This window comes from Corvus moneduloides, chromosome 4 (assembly GCF_009650955.1).
Source record: "Corvus moneduloides isolate bCorMon1 chromosome 4, bCorMon1.pri, whole genome shotgun sequence".
NCBI lineage: Eukaryota > Metazoa > Chordata > Aves > Passeriformes > Corvidae > Corvus > Corvus moneduloides.
The window spans coordinates 65148923-65169945 of record NC_045479.1 but is presented as its reverse complement, the minus strand read 5'-3'; the positions used below and the strand labels follow the sequence as shown (position 1 = coordinate 65169945).

Below are 21023 nucleotides of genomic sequence, written 5' to 3'. Positions count from 1 at the left end.
GAATCAGCGAAATTTTTGGGGCATTATTAAATTTTCTTCAGTATTTCACAAAATCTGCCTTTATTTCTCCTTCAAAAGCCTAGTTGTCTATAAATCTATCCATCTGTCCCTATACCTGAGATGAGTACTGTCAGCTTATAGGTCATGAAAAAAATATAGTGGTATTTAAAATCACTAGTTGTGCAGTGAGAAGTGTAAATGCAGCAACATGGGTAATTTCTGTGTAAAAAGTTAATAATTTTATTGTAACTTCCATTCACATGCCTTCTATAATTACTATAATAATTTCTATTTGCCCCTTGGTGTTGCCTAAGAGTGACAAAGAATGGTTGTGAATTCTGCTGCTATGATAATTTTGTAGCCTTTCCCCCTTCCTTCACTAACAGCAAATCTTCTAAAAACATCTAAACCTGAAAGTGAAGGTTTTTTCTGAGCAAAAAAATAAAGTGGGGTTAGCCTGAAAAAATATAGCAAGGTTTACTCTCTCAGTTTCCAAAACCATCTCATTTATCTTAATTTCCTAAACACCACTTTTCAATTTAAATAGGAGCAGGGTGTTTTGGTCTTTTTCCTGCTTGATAATCAGAGAAATATTGACCTATTTTTAAAACACTTCTTCCTCTCACTACTGACATCTTTCATTACTTCTATTGTTGCTATTTTTGTATGCAAGAACGATAAACTTGAGCTGAATGTAATCTTAACTGTAGAGAACTGGATGTGGATCTCCAATGTACCAAGTGACTTCAATTGTCAGAGTTCAGCTTTATCCTTGCCTCTTTAGATTATAAGACGTTATCCAAGCAGAAGTCAGCTAATGGACCTTAAATTAGTGTGAGTGGTCTACAAAGATATGGTATATCATTACATGAATCTACTTTCCTTAAAGTCAGCAGAACTGCATCAGTTTCGTCAGGGGAAAAATGGTTATAGCCAGGATATTCTGCATCGAGATGTCTTGGTTTCTTTTACCTCTGTAATTGAGCAGTGCTCTGTTCTGCAAGTACAGGTTTAACATTAAAATGGGTTTTAATGAAATTAAAAGAAAGATTTCTTAGTCTAGCACCTGCTGTATTTAGTTCTGCTCGTAGTGTGGCTAGGGGTGTACCTGTGAAAATCCTCTGACTTTAGGAAATATAATTGTCCTGCTTTAAAAAAATGAGAAAAAATATAAGAAAAAGAAGAAAAGAAATCTTCCTGTGCTGTCGAAATAACTGTTTTCCTAGGTTGGCTGATAACATAATGTGGATGGATGGTTCTGTAGTGTTTGGGCTATTTCTTCATCAATCTGATCACAGCCCAGGTGACAGGAGCAGGGTTGTACCTTCTAATCCCCCGTAAATGACCTGTGTATGTCTGTCTTTATTCAGACAGCTCCCTCCATCATTCAGATCACTTGGAAGTTGCTGTGGGAAGGCATGTGCACACTCCTTTTGTCTCATCACTGCTTCATACAGGAACAACCTGTGTGTGAGAAAAGGGGGTTAAAATCAATTGTCCTGCAGAACATAATCACCTTTCAGTAGAACATCCATTGCAATGTTTGTGTCTAACTAATAACGATAAGAACAAACCAGCCTTTTGTAGCTTTCTGTTGGTGTCCTTTGCAGAAAAAAAAACGACTTCTGCTTCTTTAAGTCATGGGAGTTGCCATTTGCTGTGACAGCTTTCCAATTGTTAAATAAACTCTGACCATGAGCAGCTGTCAGATATTGCACTGCAGGCTTCAGTTAAAAGGAGCACCAGACAAGCATTTCAGTGCCTACAGGCCATTATTTTTTTTTTTTTTTTAAAGACACACTTAAAAAACCCCAAAACACAGTGAGATAATGTGAGTCCTTAACTGGGGGAAAAAAAAAAAAAAAAGTTTTATTTTATATACTCTATGTAATTTTCCTGTGAAAGTTATAGAATGCATGTCCATTTCTGAAAAAAAGCCTATGAGGAGTATGAAATGTCTCAAATGTACACTTTTGTCTGGTGGGAAGGTAGGAAACTGAGATGCAGAAATGCTGTCATTAGATTTTATGAATAATACTAATCATATTCAAATTCTTGTGGGAAGGCAAGAGGAATTACACTGAACTTCCTCAAAGTCGTAGAACATCATTTTATCGTTTCTACTTTTGATAGTAATCTAGCACAACACTTCTGATGTTATTTCTTTTTACCATCTGAGCAACTTGAGCTGGTTGAAGATATCCTTGCTCATTGCAGGGGGGATTGGACTGGATGACCTTTAAAGGTCAATACCCAAACTATTCTATGATTCCATAATTTTGTGATGATGTTGCACCCTGGTGTATAGGAAAGCAAAAAAAAGGACAGTTTTCACTACAAAAGGTCTCACTGGCTAACACCAGTATGCAAGAATATAATCTTTTAAGGTAAATATATAGCGAGTACATTGGAAGAAGCTTTATTATTTACATTATAGTTACAGCTAGGGAAGGAAATTGTCATTAAGTTTGGAAGAAGGTGGACTTCCTCCTATTCCAGTTTAGAAACTGATACTCTATACCCCTACCTGACTAAAAAGAAAGCTGGAGAACTTGGACTAGGAATCAAAGTTGTCCAGAGCTCCACTAGAAGATATGTAGAAGATAGGTTCAGCTCACCTGGCTGAGGAGAGAGTGGGTCAGCCCTGGACATGCCTTTTCCCATTGACTGAAGCAGAAGCCTTGCTCAAACACAACTTAAAACAAAACAAAATCAAACCCAAACTAAAACAAAAACTAGTCATGGTGGCTAACTCCAGAAGGCATGTTGTGGGCTAATTGTGTGGAGGCAGGAGTTCTCAAAAATATATAAGAAGTATTTATTGAAAAATCAATATTTTTTCAAGTTAAAGAGAATAAATTATTCATATTTCATTTACAAGTAATAGTATTAATAAGTAATTATTGGTTTTAAGTGCAACTTCTTCCAAAATTTCAAATTTAAGTAACTAACCAGCTAACTAACTGACTAGTTAACTAATATATGTTTTCACCATTCCAGTTTTCTTTAAGAACAGAGAGGAATATATCCAGTAAAAATATAAAGCAGTAGGAAATGGAAAAAGTAAATTTAAAAATCAATCCTCCTTGATTTTTTCTATCAATTCCTGTTAGAAATAACACCCACAATTTTTATAACTGAAATGGAACATAAAAAAACTCAGGGTGTTCAATTATTTATTTTATGCTTTTGAAAACACTTCTGGGTAATGGGTTTCACTTTTTCACCTTTCATATGCCTCATTCTTTCACACAGAAAACCAGAAGCCGTTCAAAAATGTAAAATGATGGCATTTTCTTGTTTGTGCTCATACTTGTGCTTATGAGTCAATATTCTTTGTACAGATACAAATGATGGTCCTAAATCTGTGGTAATTATAATGCACCATGGTTTTGAACAAACTGATTTCTACACAGAACTAAATGTTTATATAATACAGGGCTTTGTGGAGACTTGAACCAGGAAATTAATTTGTTTTATCTCAGTTTTTGGAAAGCAAACTGTAGAAGGGAAGATTTGGGAGCACTACACCAAAAATAGAATCAATTGCTGTAGTCAATGCAAATGTGATTTTCATTTGTGAAGGAAGCATGAGGAAGGGTCCTTTAATAAAAATAGTCAACTTGTAACTCCATAATAGAAGATGGTGTTCTTTGGAGATATTGGCTGTGGATTAACAGAAAATTTCTTTATTAATGGCCATGCAAAGAAAGAGTAAAATCAGTCTTCCATCTTCTTTCCTAGTCTTCCAAATTTTCCAAAGCAAAAATGGAATCTCCCTTTTTCCTGTCTTTATTAGTGAATTAATCTTAGCAGTTATCCCTTGGGTATCAGATTAAGGCTGGGAAAGGGCTAGGATAAATATGTTTATTTGTTCCAAGTTTCAGAGCAGAAAGCTGGCATAATGGCAGGGATAACGTGAGAGATAAGTTGGAGATGAAACTTTCTGGCTAGGCAAAGAACACAAGCTTCTTGTAACATGGACCTTACTGGGATAAATTTTGACCATGGCTCCTTTCCTGCTGCAGAATGCGACATGGCACAGAAACTGTGTTGGATCCATGCTTTTCCAGAGAGTCAGGTTTACTGGGCACAGGGAGCAGAGCAGGAAAAGCAGCAAATCAGTTGTTCCCTGGTGACAGCAGCCAGGAGCAAACACCTCTTTTCAAAACAGCTCCTGGCCACTGCTGCCTGTTCTGCTGTTGCTTCCTTGAAGGGAGGCTAAAGACCAGAACATTTAGTGTGGTTTTTAAACCTGCTTCCAGCTGGTGTTTTTCTCTGCCTTTACTATCTGTTGGGAGAAGGACCTTGGGGTGCTTGGGAGAGGCATTTCTGGGAGTGAGCTGCAGGGCAGGCATGTTGTCTCGGCTGGTAGTGTACCATCTCTGTTGTGGGGACCTTTGCTGCAGCTTGGCTACATAGACATGATGTTACTCTTGGGTCTACAGCGGGCATGGCTTGGTGGCCACCACAGACAACTTTATGAAAAGATTCAGGTCAACAAGGCTGGGTAGAGGATCTATTGAAGAAAAACCTCAAAGACAAGTCTTGTATGTTTTATATTCAATTTTATCTCTTTTATTTTTCCGTTTTCTGTGCTATATGCTTGTATGCCATTTCCACTTGTCAGTGATCTGATTGGATGGCTCTGTTTTCTTTTTTGTTTTCTGCAGGATAAAAGCATGGGTGGATAAGATGCAAGAAGATCTCGTGACGCTCGCACGAACTGCAAGTGGAGTGGACTGGCTTGCTCAAGTAAGAAGATGTGTCCTAGACTGCTGTAACTAGAAAGTGAAGTGAAGGGCTTGCATCTTTTAGGCTTTACAATCATTTCATCCCAACATATGAAAATGATTTTTGGGAATTAAACTCTGCAGTGCTTACTGAGAGGGAAATGAATAACAGACATCCATCAATTCACTCTCAGTGTTGTAGCATTTCCTCATTGATAATATTTAATCAGCTTTGCAGTATCAGACATATGGCTTACCATTGTTGCAACACTTCCACCTGAAGCAAGCACTTTTATGTTCTATGTTTTTCAAATATGGTCTCCAGGAAGCAACCATTCACAGTGGTGGAGAATTCTGCTCTTTATTAACAAGGGAACCTATCTTTCTGATACATATTTCCTGAAATGAGGCGGCTTTTGGTTAGCAGAAATATAGATGAGAATGAAAACTACTTTTATTCAGCTGTTAAAATTTAACATAAAGTTTTTTTTAGAGAAGAATTTACAGGTCTTTCATCAAGATTATTTTTTTGTTATTGTTCTATTCATAGATGGTGACAACACATCTGACATTGCAGAAAAATGAAGGCACAATTCAGAAAATGTCAGGATTACACTGCCTGTACAATTTTGTGTGTATACATCACAATCCAGTATACATCCATATGATCATACAGTTCCCTCTCCCTATCCCCGCACAAGTGCTGTGGCTCTTTCTGTGAACTGATGGATGTCTGAGTTGATGTGAGGGAAATTTTGCTGCTACATCAGGAAACTAAGTTATTGTTAGCCAACAAAAGATGCTGGGGAACTGAATGTGAAACCTTGAGATTTGGTTTCCAGAAATCATAATCTCCCCAAATGATCTGTGGAATGCACAGCAGAAGTTTCGAAGCCATTAAGAGAGACAAAGAAAAAATCATGTGTGAAATTCTCAGATTTAGCATTGTGCATTAATGTATTCCTTTGACCTTAATGACCCTTTGCCCAGACATTCACGTCTTGTGTGTATCCTGTGCCAGAAGGACATTTTGTCTTTACTGACTATAAGAGGAGTTTAGAAGATTAGCTCAGAAGAGATCACCACTGTCCTATAAAAGGAAGGACTGTGTCACTGCATGTACATGATGAACATAAATGAGGATTGCAGAGTTTATTTTAGTTCTGGCCTTTCCTAATATTTGACTGCTTCATACTGCAACACAATTTAAGGCAGATGCTTTAGATGCACATTTTAATCTTTGAAATCCCTAAACAAACTGAAAACAAAATCTTGAGATCCTAACACAAATAATCAGATTTGTACAAGCATGGGTTTCCAACACAGAAATGTCTAGCACTTGAGCTTCCTGAGGAAATGTAAGGTTTGGAAGCACGGAACACTGACTGGAGTTTTTGTAGGTGGATTTCACATGTATCTCCTGACAGAGAACAACAAGACTTGCAAATCATCAGTCTCCAGGTTCTAGTGGGGAGCTTCTGCTATGAGTCCTTTCTGCTTATCTAATTTAGGTGTGATCTGATCAATTCTGCCCTTGCTGTGTCTCTTTTTCCCTACCATTCCTTACCACTGATTCACCATTCAACTTTCTGTTCCTTTCCTGCTGTGTTGCTTGGCTATCTTTCATTTCTTCTCAACTTATGTTTCTGTCTCAGTTCCTTCCTTTGCTGCTTGGCCAGTCTGCCTTTCTATTTTACACTAGTTTCTTGTTTCTATTTTAGGATCTCTCTCCTCAGTTTTGTCCAGATCGGCACCTGTCTTTGAACTCTTTTGTTTTTCTTAGCATTTCCAAAACATCCTGTCCAGGTGTGTGTGGCCAGCCTGTCACAATACTCCTTTCTCTTCCACAGGAATTTCTCTTCCCCTGTCTTATTTCTCTCCATCACTAACTCTCAGTCCCAGACTTGTAGTTTTCTTCTGTATGATTTTTCTATTTCTCCTTCCATTCCAGTCTCTTCTCTCCTTATTCTTTTCTTTCCATTTTCCTGTCTGTTATCTCTGTTTCCATATCTCAATCTCTTGCCCTTTCTTCTTCATTCAGTTTTCATCTCCTTCTTCTCCCACTGTGTAGGCCTGGGAGACCACAGCAAGTCTGATCTTTAACTGCAGAGAAGGTAGGAAATTCCCTAGGAGTGATGGTCTCTGGGTTGGAATATACCCGTGTTCTCAGAAATTTAGCTGATAAAATCTCTTCAGTGATCGGCAGGTCCTTTTCAGGCTAAAATTTTTTTAACCCTAAAGACTAGAATATATCTCTAAATAAAGTGTTGAGGTTTTAATCTATAATAGGCAATAGGAAAATGAGTTACAGAGGATTTCTAACTTGAACAAAACAAAGAGTTAATGTCTCAACAATTTTGCTATGCCTTCCCATGCAAGGACGACATAGTAAAATAGATAATAAAAAGCCAAGAGATTGATGTTGTCATTCTTTTTTTCCCTGAGGAAAATAATAGTTTATGTAGTTAATATTTGGCAAATTTACAAGCTGCTTAAACAGTCTTATAATGAAAACTGCTGGGTAAACCTGATAATCTGTAGTGCTACCAGCTTTGCCACAGTGACATTAATGTGGATAAAAACAAAAACATGAGTGTGTGAATACTGTAGGTAAGTTTTTTTTGAAAAGCCAGAATTTATAATAGACTTCAAGCAAATAATGTTATCTCAGAGTATCCACAAGATGGTCGATATGTGCTTGCAATCCTAGGATTAGAAGTATGAAAGGGGATGTTTCCATGTAAAATATCCTAGTATATCAAAGCCATTTGTTTGACCGAAGTTGCACGATGTCTTTCTGTAGACATAGGGTTTTAATTAGCTCTCTTGGCTGCAAGGGAAAACACAAAGCCCTGCAAGGTGTAAACCATGCAGTCTCCCACTCTCTTCTTGTTTACAGGCTATTGTCACTTTCCCATTTCTGAATAACATACTTTTTTTTTTCCTGCTTACTGCCTATTAACATTTAGTCAGATCTCTTCTGAAATGAATCAGTTTTGGAAAAATGGAGACTAAAAGACATGAAAAATAGCATGACTGCATGCTTGTCACTTTTATTCACAGAACTTGCCTACAGTTGCTCAGGCTTTAAAAATGCTTACAGTCAGATTGCATTTTCAGCTTTTTTTCTGATTTATTTATTATTCCAGCTCCAGAATGTTTTGGACCAAACCTGTAGTCTTCATGTAAACTTCAAAAAAGAAATAATTTGTTTGGGTTTTCTTCCCCTTGTCTCTCTAAAAGCAGAATGATTAATACAAAAGAAGGAGCAGATTGCTCCTATTATAAAATAGTAAACATGACTTTCTGTCAAAAGCTGTAATAATCAGATTGGTAGGAGAAATGTCTTCCCTTGTTCTAGGGAAAATTAATTTTCATTTGGCCAAGTGTGAGGTTAAAGCTTTTAGCAAGAACACGTAGCAGAATATAACCATTTCACAGCCTGGTCAACCTTTCCCTGGACTCAGGGGAAGAATTCCCACCGATTCAGCTGAAGTTACAATCTGTGTCTGCTTTGTGTAATTGTGTCTTCTATGAAGATCTCTAAAGTGACCAAGATAGCTCTTGACATAACACAATTAGTACGTTCTCACCTAGCATGTATTACTTCTTCATAAACCAGGGCTTTTGCAATTAGCTGCTGTGCGCTGCAAGTTTACGGTGCTCCCATAACTCGCTGAAGATATCTCAGGGTTCACCAGTGCTGTTTGTGCTTGGGTGTGCCTTGGATATCTGGGGGTCTTTGTGCTCCAGGGAATTACACTACACAGTGGTCTCTTCTGGAGAACTATAAAACATTTTTTTCTGACCATGAGGGAGAGGGATAGGAGCACTGCCTTAATTCTCAATTATTTTGATTTTAGACTGGGAGAGCTTTTGACCTGGAGAATGTAAAACTTAGAGTGTAATATGTACTTAAAAAGGAATAAAAAAATTAAAATATAGATGACCCATTAAAGTCAAGTGAGGTATGTGTTTAGGTGGATAGCTGTCCTGTTGAGATCAGTACCTTGGTAAAAGGCTAATTTATTCTGCAGTGTGGACATTGATAACCAGGAAAAACATTTTTTGTGTTTAAGGTGTTTGAATTCAACATGTACTGAATTGCATGGAATCATATTTAAGGAGAGGAATCTCCTCAAAAGAAGATTCACTTTTCTTAGTTAATTGACAATTTTGTTACAGTGATTTGGAATCACAATCTTGTCCTAGTAACTAACCACTCTTTCTCTTGCTTTTGCATATATAATATAGCCATTGTAAACCATTGTAACTCTCATCAATCACAACTTTTGAAAATATCTGTATAGCGAGGATACACAAGAATATATTAATGAATATTCCATGTAGTGTTTAAAAAGACAAAATATTTGGAAGTCTATTAGTTCGTTAGTGATTCCGCCTCTGAAAATATGAATATGTTTATGCTGATGCACATTTCCTATACCTTTTCTCTTGTTAGCAATGATGACAACAATATAATGCTTGTGGTAAGAAAAATTGCAAAAGAAAGGTAAAAAAAACCCAAACCAAAATAAAATTAGGAGTTTTACATTGAGGCTGTGCTTATCCATGGCCTTAACCAGGCAAAGTGGTATAACTGGAGTAGAAGAAACAAGGAGATGGAGAGGCAGGCGAGAGCTGTTCATTGTGATGCCCAAAGGAAATGTGGTGGGATTGTGGTGCCCTGCACAGGTCCAGGAATTGGGCTTGATGATCCTTGTGAGTCTCTTCCAAGTCAGCACATTCTCTGGTGGTTCTGTGATACTCTCTGGGAATGGTCTCAAAATAGTCTTCCAAAAATAGTTTTAAAGCACACATTTAAGTCTTGCTTTTTTGGTCATTACTAGGAGTTTAGGTGAGATCTGAGAGAACTCCAACTTGGATGTAATACCAATGTAATATCCCCATTACAGTAATGCAAAAATTGCTTCAACAAGGCAGGAAGTCAGGATTCAAGATGCCAAAATACTCAGCTGGTTGAAAGCTGGAAGAGCTCCACTGACTGCAGTGGATTACACTAATTTACATTTGCTAAGAATCATTACTAACAACATTTAATTTACAAGTCAAGCGGGTAAAAAGTATTTAAAAAAAAACAACCAAACAGATTTTTACACAAAAAGCAGAGGCTGTATCTTAACCTTATTGCTGCTGTAGTTGCCCAGCTGATGAAGGTACTGTTTAGTCCTTCCTAAGGACTTTTTTCACCTAGAAGAGCAAAGGGAGTGTTTATGAGGAGATGTTGTATGTGCAACTTGAGACTTGAAAGCAGGAATACAGGATACACAGGAAAATCTTGTCCAGTGTGCTTCTTTAACTGTCTCTCAGCACAACATAGTATATTCTTTTTAGTGTTATAAGTATTATGTCTAAAAAAACCTACAAAAGAACAAAAGCAGCAACAACAAATAGTCACGTAATTGTCATTTCTACTTAAGAAGGCTCATGTAACTTTGTCTTACCCGTGAACTCTCTGTGCAGTCAGGCATTATGAAGCTGCTCTGGTGTGAATGATATGTAGTTACTATAGAGCAAATAGACTGTTAGAAATAAAAATAAGAAGGAATAGAGACCAGCTTAATAGAATTTTAAAATCCATGTAGCAAAATAAATATGGAGGCTGAGCTCACTAGCTGCATTTCTCAGTAGGCATTTTTTCTTTGAAAAGACAAAAAATATATACAAAGTTCAAAGTCACATTCTGGTCTAAAACCAGATACCTCAGCACACAGGAAGAAAAGGGGTGAAGAGCCTACTGAACTACAGAATTTATTAATTACATGGTTCCATTTTGATGGAAGTATGCACAACTTCCATTTTTACATAGACCGTTCACAGCAAAGACTCATGGCTAAGCTAATTGACAGCTCGTTTAATCTAATAAACTACAACAAGTATGCTTCTGGATTCCAGCTCCTAAAATACCTCTAGGGACAGGAGAGACAGAAGGAGGGGAACCCTGCAGTACCCAGAAAGGAAGACCTTGGAGTAGAAAATATGCCTTATAGCAATTCATGAACTTGTCTGTTCCAAACTGATTGAAGAGGATCCTCTTTTACAGAAACACTGCATTAAAAAAATGTGGGTCTCTGGAAGGAGCTTTGATGTGACAAACACACTGGAGCTTCACTATGACTGTTATAGCAAAAAATGCCATCTTGTGCAGTATAACCTTTTAAGGCAACAGATAACTAACGAAGCAGCAGATAGCGAGGCAGTTCCAAGGAACTCTACTCTCTATATCTGTTTCGTTTTTGATACCTCGCTGCAAAAACAACCCATGCATGATGTTCATAAGACATGCTGTTATTACAGTTCTAGGAGCTGTAGAGTGAACCCATATAGGCTGACTTGGCCTTTAAATGGAATTCCTACAGAGATAAAAATACTGTTTCTTCCTACAAAATAAAAAGAGAGCCAGCTAGGTATGGGTATATGATATGTGGTGATGAGTTCCATTCACAAAATGAGTCCACCAGCAATTGTTAGAAGATTTTTATTTATTTTGTCTTTTGAATGCTGTTTTATAATAATTAGCTCTTCCTTAGTGAACAGCCTAGCTGAGGTTCTGTAGGAGCACATTTCATCCCTTTCTCAGTGTGAGGTCTGTGTGCCTAATGCACAGATGGTGCCAGTCTGCTCAAACACTCACAGTGGCAGCAGCTTCCCAGGCCACACTTTCAGCTTTCCAGGTCTTGGATCTGTCTCCAGAGTTTAACTGAGATGAGTGACTTGTAAGAGAGACTGGTCTCTGATTTGAACTGCCTTGGAGTAGGGATGTTCAGGAAAGCTTCCTTCAGCCAGAAGGAATTATAACCCAGAGTAATTTTCTGTTGGATTCTACAGATTTTAGCTAAGTTAGTCTTAGAAGCTCTGTTCTAGAAGCTCTACAGACAGACACACCACTGACTTAGACTTATAGAGGCTGTCATATAGTGCTTGCCTTGTTCTCTTCATTATCTGTATAGAGGTCTGTGTGAGGGGAGGCTTCAACAGCTTACTTGAAATTCATGTAAAACTTGTATCTGGGTGATCTTCCCTGTTGTCATAGGAGCCTGCAATTCCTGCTTAAAAAGGTGATTTGGCAGGCAACTTAGCAGTAAACATTTTCATTCTTACTATTTTTCACAATGATTAGCATGATATTTATGTGGTTCTTTCTTTACAATCATAAAGGAAATTGAATGAATTAGAAAAGGCTGTACAGAAATTTGAAATTATTTTTTGAAAGCATTAAACATATACATGGAGTTGAAACTTCTATTTATTTTTACCAACTTTATTATTTTATTTATTTATTTATTTTTGAATATTGTATATATCAAGTTGGATTCAGTTTCTATATGCTTTAGCCATAGGCAAAGAATTTTATACTTTGTGCTATTCTCTGATGAGCTAGCAGATGGACCTAGGGGATATATGGACACATTCCAAAATATGCTACATTCACCCTTGTTAAGGTTGAAGTAGTGCAGAGTTTTATGATTAAGAAAAATATAAAGAATAAAGGAAAGAGCTGGATTTTTTAAAAATATAGTTGATTTTAAGAATAACAACCCAAATGAATACATTTGGTTGACATTTCTCAGGAGGTCCTCCATAAGTCTGAATTTCATTTGAATGTTGTGATTGCCATAGGTTCTTAGGAGTTTGTCACTATTTTGACCCTGGATTTTAAGATACTTCTGACTTATAAAATAATAATTGATTGGTGTGCAGTCCATCCTTCTTTACCCCTGAAAATGGAAAATATAACTAATACCACAACACTTGTAGACACAACTGGTGTAACTGTGAAGCTATTTCCTGTATGTCCTGGGTGTACTCTCCAGTGGTCTAAGAAAGGAAGGCAAGTGTTTAAATGAGCTAAATTTGGGAAATGAGGAAAATTTTCTATTCATTCAAATTGTTTCACTCAGTGAGGTTCACTATGACTGAGCTCAAAAATCAGAAATGTATTGTATTCTTTCTTTTCTCCTTTTGTCTCTTTTTGTTGTCCTCAATGAAACAAAATACTAAGAAAATTCTTTCAAAAACATAAAGCAGAGAAGACTTCTACCTATATAAAACAAAACTATAATTTTATATAATCTTGAAATGAAAATTTAAACAAGTCAACTATTTTGAAGTTGTTGAAGGATTTTATCCTCGTTGGGTCACCACTTTTATATTTGCTGAAAATTCCTTGAGTTCATGCCATATTTATGGGTGGTTCTGGTAGTCTGCAACTGCAGTTTTCCACAGAAGTGCAGTTTTGTTATGCTGTTTTCTAAGGAAAATAAGGAGAAAAATTTGAAAACAAGGGAGCAACTCTATTTTATTATTTTTTTAAATTATCTTAGTAATGTGTAATAAAATAGATATCAGAAAGTTTGGCTGAGTGGAGTACATGAGACCAGCCTCTGAAACACTTGCATTCTTTCTAAGCATAAATAGGCTATTGCACACTAGTCATACTTGTCTTTTCCCTCATTCCTAAGGCAAGGACACCAGTCTGCTGTATCTGAGAGGGGTGTGGTGAAGGGAAGGGAGGTCAAGACTACTTTTAGAATGGAATTATGAAGGGGTTGGTACAGTGAAACATGGTCATTTTAGGTATTTATTGAAGAGTCAGAGTCCATTTACCAGAATTATAATAATGTATGAGATGGGTTAGCTTGGTTAGGGACTCCCAAAGTTATTAACAATAACTTTTTTAACAATGCAGTGTTTATAAAGATATGTCCCATTTGGGGTATATCACTGCCACCACTATGTTCTGTGTGCAACCAAATACCAAAGCTGCATGAACTAGAAAGAGAATTCTCCAAACCAAATCCTGTCGAGTTTACACATTGCTGACCAATGTCGAGATATCAGGAAAATAAAATCACTTTTAAAAATGCAAACTGGGAAATCTGAATACTTACCTGCAAGCTTTTCTTTGTAATCCAAACGGAAATTAAGAGATTGTCAAAACACAGGGAGCCTCATTTACTATTTGCAGACGACACTCGCTCTCTGCTCCCTTAGCAATAAACTGGCATTTTGAAGCTTTCCTTCTTCCAGCAACCAAAACCAGCTGTAAGTCACTAAGAATAGGTGGCTGCATTAACAAAGCTTGCTCAAGCTCAAGGGAAGAGATGGCCTAATATTACCATAGCTTTAATTACTATCTGATGATCTGGATAATCTTTGATCAAAGTACTGTTCTTGATTAATTTATAATGGTCCATTGGCTTTAACAATAATAAATTCTCTCCCATTGGTACTTATATTCAGATAGTTTTTGTAGAAGCTGAGAAAAAATTAAAAATTTTCCTTAAAAAAAAAATCACTCACTAAGCCCAACAAAACCCCGAACATTAGAGCTAATCAGTTTCCAAGTCCTGTGGTTAATAAAATGCCAAAAAACCTGTTTGAGTTCCCTGAGATTTAAAATTACTTTTGGGGAGAGAGTCAGTATATGATAAATGGCATTAAGAGCAGCTGAGGCAGGCCAAAATCTCCTATGAATAAGTGAGTTTGAGATATTAGATAAGTGCCCATCTCCAAATATACCAGAAGTACAGAAGAAATGTGAAGCACTTTCTTCTTATTGTTCTTCTTCTGTTACAAGAAAGATCCACTTGTACTCGTGAATTGGGATTTTTGAGTTCTTACTCAATCTCAGCTAAAACTGAGTTAAAACTGCTCTGAAACCAATGAATGATTTCATCTTGTTATTTAATACTGTATTTCTATAATTAGGAAGCAAAATTGAATACCTTAAAATACATTTTTCCTAACAAAGGGGGATGTAAAATCTGCTTTTCATGTTTGTAAAGTAGCAGAAGTACAAAGCTGAACTCCTGCTTTATCAAGGTTTAAATACAAAGTGGCAATTACAAAAATTACTTCTTAATTTGAAAGTCCTCTGGACTACTCTGTTAATTATCAACAGTCAAAAGGGGCTGATGATTCCTACAAAGTATGCCTGATTATATGCTTCCCTTTGAGTAGGCACCTGAGTGAGCCCATTGACTCTGGCACTGCTTATCCTCGCTGGTGTTAACTGAGGCATAAGTGTTCCCAGCACCTTGCAGAATTCAGTCTGAGTGTTTTACTTAAGAATGAACTTGCTCTGATAATTTTTTCCCTAACATGCATGTCACTACTATGATATTTCAAGGTTTTTAACACATCAGCTGCCCTGTCACTTGTCATCCCAGACCTTTAGAGCAGTCAGTGATCAGGCAAATGATTCTGAAAAGCAACAGCTACAGTAAACTATTGGGGTGGTTTCTTCCTTTGTGTTGTTGCCATGAATTTCAAGAATGAAGGCATCTGCGAGTTGCTAGGGAGCAGCTGTAATCTTATTTATACATTATGTGGAGCTGAGAGTAAGACATAAAATACTCAGACTGATTTCTTTGAAAATACAGAATGCTTCTTAGACATGAGCATTTTTCTATGTGCTTCACAATTAATTGCTTCTGATTCAAAGAAAAGAAGTGTCTTGTGAGAAAGATAAATTGTCTGGCATGTATTAGAAATAGGAAGTATCAATATAACTTTGGAAATAGGTTATATTAGTAAGAAGATAGAATTTTCTTACACTGGGCAGATCATATTGTTTGTGGTTACTAAAAATTTAAGTTAAAAGAGAATATTTACAATAATAAAAAGTTCACAATAATAGTGTAATAATATAATTAATATAATATAATAAAATAAATATAATATATATTAAATAAAATTAGAAAGTGGTTATTTTCTGTTTTCTGACTTTTCCTGCTCCCAAGATCTTATCATGTGTTTGGATGTCTGTCAAATGACCTCTCCTCTCTGCTTTTCTCTCAGAAATGAGATCATGACATTGATAAAAACAAAAACTAAAATTAGTAAATATATGTGTGTTATTAGTTGCTATTTTGTTAGCTAAACAAAGTTATTAAAACAAACTTTGATTCTGTGAAACATAGAATATTATTAATAAAATTATAATTTCATCGATTTTTTTTTTTTAATTTTAACATTACCCAAAATTTCAGTATGAAATGAATTTTTTTTTCATCTGAGGACCAAGTTGAAATGGAGCTGATGGCACAGGGTACAGGCAGAGATTCCTGGTGAGGCAGGTCTTGATCATTGAGGCCTACTAGTGCCACAAGTGATAAAAAGCAAGAGATTGGATGGACCAGGGGACATTGGCTATGGGAGGCCCTTTCCAGAAGTGGGGAGTGGGCAGAAAGAGAATACTTTACTAAACCTTTATTTAAGTTTCACTCTATTCAGAAGGATTCTTAAAATTTATTAAATAAGTTAATTAATTTAGTACACAATCTCGTAAAACCTAGGTCAAGATTTCAGAAGTACTCTTAGTAGTTTGGTGTGGTTTCTTTCAGAAAAGATGGAGGAGAACCCACCACAAAGTTTTGCTTGATTTTACTGCAAGCTCAGCACTATCTTTGTAGTAGTAGTTTTTGCCATCATGGTAGTCTCCAGCTGGTCTAGACTGATGATAAAGCATTTGGTGATAAAGCATTGATTGTTGACAGAGGTGTCTCAGCCTAGCTGAGTTAAGTGGTCTTGAAAGGAGTATTGAAATAATAAAAATGTCCATAGATTTACCTTGTAAAGATAAGTATTACTGGAATTGTTGAGCTATTTTATTTCTCTTTTCCAAAGCAGGAAAAAATTACAGTGATTTTGGTTAACTTTTGAAATTCTGGGTTTCAGCTTCTGAAGATACTGGCTGGTATGATTTCTATGTCCATGGAAGTATTTGGTGATGGAAATGAGATTGGCATGTTCATGTCCTATGTTTGGGCCCTCAGCCAAGTTACCACTGCCTGAAGGAAAGGCTCTGTTGGTTTTTTTTAAACTGGGAGAATGACACATTCAAAGCAAACAAACAAACAAAGAGGCAAAGGAGTTCTACTGCAGTTGAAAATAGTTCATTTTCTGAGTGTGATACAGCAGGAGGGCCATTTAAATAAATTTCAATGCTAGGGCCAGCCCCAGTGCCTGCCACAATATAGCAAGATCCATGTAATAACATCTTTCATTCTCTCTCAATTTGTGCAGAAGTGTTTGACTTGCCCTGGTGAGCTTTATAGGAAGCAAGGAGAATGTCTCTTTGTGTGAGATTTATAAACGTGTCCTTGAAGACTGAGCAGAGAGGGGCACGTTCTGCTGAGGAGCTGGCTGTTTTTCTAATCTTTGTCACATTCAACTGTTGTGTTGTTTCACCTTAGTGTGACTCTTTCCATCATGTTCTCTCCCCTAAAACCTTGCAGTTCATTACGTCTTTCCTGAATAAAGAAGTGCATGACTATTGACTTCAGAAAAGAATTAAAGTATTTTTGTGCTATGACCTTACAGGTTTTGCTTAGTCATGCAAGGAGGCTGTGAGAAGTGACAGGATTTTACTGGCAATTTGGAGAGCTTTTAGGAAAATGTTAGTGATTAAAGTACTAACATAACTAAGATTTTAGATGTAAAAACCTATAGAAACTTGCATTCATTTAGTTAAAGCAATTTAATAAATTGTATTCAAATTAGCTCTTCTTAACAAACCGTGGAGCCTGCCAAATTGGAATTTGAAAGACACACGAGCACACCTTTGCCAGTAAGACCCTTTATGACTATTTGAGATGAGCATTTCCTAATTTTGTTAGGCTGCTAGGTGGGAGGCTTGGAGAAGGAAAAGTTTGTCCCAGGGTGCCAAATCCTGAAGTATGTATCATTTCCCTGTGTACTGTTGTGCTGAACTGCTGCAGTGCTACAATGAATTAAAGAAAAGGGTAGTAGGCAATAAATAAATTATGTACACACCTCCTAAATAATTAACGAGTGTTAGACTGCTCCTTGGTAGTTGAGACAGTCTCACACTTCAGGAAAATAAAGAAGTGTGTGAAGTTCCAAGTAATTTCTGATGCTGTTTGTTTAGGAGCTTGTGGGATAAATCTTCCACTGGCAGTAGAAGCAGGGTAGATCAGTACTTGGAGCCCTACCATGGGTAAAACAAAGAAGGGGAGAAGGAAAGTCACTGACTCAGACCTATCTGGGATCTTGTGTGAATGTCAAAGGATTTGTTTTGGGTTTTCTTTGTTTTGTTTTTTTGTGGGAGTTGTTTTGAATTTTATTTTTTTGAAATTACTGACAAATACAAGTTGTGAAGCCAGCCTCAGAGTCCGGGTTTCTTGGTGGTAGGATCCACAATGCATATTATAAAGGTTTTAATAGTGCTCCTGTCTCTTGTGGTGATGATCTCCTTGTTATGTGATTCAGGCTTTTGAACTTTTCTGATAGCTGGTGCTGGAGAAGAAAGATGAAAATGATTATTTTTTCCTATGAATGTCCCACTGTACAACACTTCGATAGTCTGCAGCTTTCAAACCATTCAAGCTTGGGGATATGGGAATAACTTCCCTTTAGTAATTAGGTATATGAAAAATGTGAGTGCTTTCAGACTGGGGTCTATAGGATCATACGTTTGCTGGAAGAACAAATTAGATTCAGGGATAAAAGTGCAAATTTTCCATTCAGGTTGTCAATCCCTTACCAGTATGGCTTACTGGAACTTTGCTCTACATTGAGCACAGAACAAGAAGGACAAAGACCTGTTGGAGTGAGTCCAGTAGAATACTAAGATGATTAGAGAGATGGGAACGTCTCTCCTATGAGGAAAGACTGAGACAGTTAAGATTGCTCGTCCTGGAGGACTTTGGGGAGACCTTATGGCAGCCTTCCAGTACCTAAAAATGTCTACAAGAGAGTTGGAAAGGGACTTTTTACAAGGGCATGTAGTGACAGGATGAAGGGCTAGGGCTTTAAACTGAAAATCAATAGGTTTAGATTGTCATAGGTTAGCAAGCATAGTCCTGGAAGGGATGTCCTTGCTAAGGGGTGCTTACAGCTTCCTCTGGGACCTGACAGAACCTATCAGCGGCCAGTTTGAATATGGACAATTCTCTAAGCCACTTAAAGTTGTGACCGCCTCTGTGATCCACATTTAAGAATAGGCAAACTCCCCCTCCAAGCTCTCTCTCGTTTCCGGCGCTGGGACAGGTGGCTGCGGGCCCCGTGTGGGGGCCAGCGGGCCCAGCCAGGCCCTGCTTGGGCCAGGCCGGGCCGGGCCACGGCCATCCTGGAGCCGATGGACCTGTTCCAGCCATGGAACCCCCCCCCACTGCCTTGCCGTGGGCAGCCGGAGCGGCTCGGCTCTCCCCCCTCTCCACTGCGATAAGAAAAATTCAACATTCCAGCTGCAAAGCTGCAAGGCCGAGGTGAGATTAACCCTTTTTACTGCTGTGAAGAGCTGAAAACCTGAGGGAAGAGAGAGAGAGAGAGGAGATGCTTAAAGCTGAAATTCTGTTGTGAAGCTATGATATATCAGAGTATCCTGTTGTAATTTCATGAAGATATGGGGGGTGGAGCGTTCAGCTCGTAAGCAAAAGCACCTGCGTTGAGATAGGCAGATGCTGACGCAGCTGTAATTTCATGAGAAGTTTGGACAGGGAGAGATGAACCAGATGAGGACTTTTGCTCCAAACGGGAAAGGAGAAAACCTCGGTTCCTAGAGATGCTCCCAGAGATAGTCCTAAAGATGAAGATGAGGAAGACCCTTTGCTCCCAGGGAAGGAGAAGTGCCTCTGTTTTTTTGTTTCTGAACGGCTCAACCTTAAAATTGTACCCCAAAAAACTTCAAGAGTGGACCCTCGAAAGCAGTTGCAGGAAAAGCTGCAAGTCGGGGGAAAGGACTCATACGCAGGCAGAGAGACTCCTCTTCCTGAATGGACTGAACAATATTTGGAAGTGGGCGGCTGTCTCGTTGTGATAATGTTTTCATAGCATGAGCAAGAAGAGACTTCTCTTTCTAAATGGACTGAACAAGGTTATTATGGAAGTGGTAAACAGACTGAACATCTTAAGGGTTGTCTTTTTACATTGTCAGTGGGAGAAGGGAGGAAGGTGGGGGAAGGAGGAGAGTTCTGAAGGTGTGGTATAATTTTTTTTCCCCTTCTTTTAGGTCTGTTAATAAACTTCTTTATATTCTTTCAAGTTTGGTGCCTGCTTTGCGTTTCTCCTAATTCTTATCTCACAGAAGATAAACAGTAATGAGTATTTTAGAGCAAACCACTACAGGTAATAAGAAGACAATTTTTACTGTGAGGGTGGTGAGACACTAGCAAATGGTGCTCAGGGAAACTGTGGATGCTTCATTTCTGAAAGTGTTCAAGAAAAGCTTGGATGGGGCTCTGAGCAACCCAGTCTAGTGAAAGGTGTCCTTGCCCATGGCTGTGAGGTTGGTACCAGATGATCGTTAAGGTCTCTCCAACTCAGGTCATTCTGCGATTCTGTGATTAAGTCAAGTAATTCTTATGGTCTTTTTAGCTGGTGGGGTGCAAAGCCATGTCTGTGTGAATGCAGTACATCATAACCTTCTACTGAGGCTGTTTGATCATAGCCTGCTAGAAACCAAATTTCACTAAGTGATTAAAAATATCAGGGAATCAGCACTACAGCACTCACCCTTATATATCTGGTCAGTGCAATCTCCAAGTCATCCCTGTCAAACATCTGCTTCAAACTTGCAGTACTTGAGGACATATTTCACTGTGCCTCTATGTGAATTTTCTTTTCTTGTGGCTCTCTTAGTGTTTGTTTATAATGTTGAGTGGAAAGATTAACTACTATGAAATGGCATTTATGCAATGATCTACTTCTTTCTCCAAATTTTAGATTTTTTGCCTAATTGAAACTCCACATGAAAATGGCTTATACTGAATTTTTCTTATTGCTTTCACCATTGAGTAGTAAATGAAGAGCAATTGCGTAAAAAAATCTGGAAAAAAAGAGATCAGAAATAATTGAACAAAGAAAACCAAACATTCAAATATTTTCACAAGCAAAAAATACTAATGCTTTAAAATGATTATAAAAGCTATTATTTTTAAGCTTCTGTGAAAATTATTTTACATTTTTTAGCCCATTTGCAAAATCTTTTTCCATTCTTCTGTAAGTTTAGTAACTTTTGATTAAGGTGTACTTGATGCAGTCACAGATGAAGTTTAAAGAATTTGCTATTACATTTCTTTCAAAGTCCAAGACATCAACACCTGCTATATTGCAGTGTCTGTTCTTTGTGTGACCAGGGTAATTTGCTGACAATGCGAAAACCTGAAAGTTTTACAAGATTTGATGGTCATTCCAATTTAGATGTTCCTCTGAAATTTCCAGTCTTGATTCAAACCACCTGGATCTATAAAACTGATTTCTACTCTTGCCTTGTCTGTAGGACTGGTCACTACAGTCAATTTA

At 37.5% G+C, this 21023-nt stretch overlaps 1 protein-coding gene across 11 annotated transcripts in view; it reads left to right on the top strand.

Moving 5' to 3' along the window:
* Nucleotides 1–21023, top strand: part of CACNA2D1 (calcium voltage-gated channel auxiliary subunit alpha2delta 1) — a 364967-nt gene that overhangs the window by 43929 nt on the left and 300015 nt on the right. For all 11 annotated transcript variants that reach the window (XM_032107946.1, XM_032107943.1, XM_032107947.1 and 8 more), the window contains exon 2: nucleotides 4674–4755. In XM_032107946.1, the coding sequence (XP_031963837.1) occupies nucleotides 4674–4755 (82 nt within the window). The remainder of the gene's footprint in view (nucleotides 1–4673; nucleotides 4756–21023) is intronic.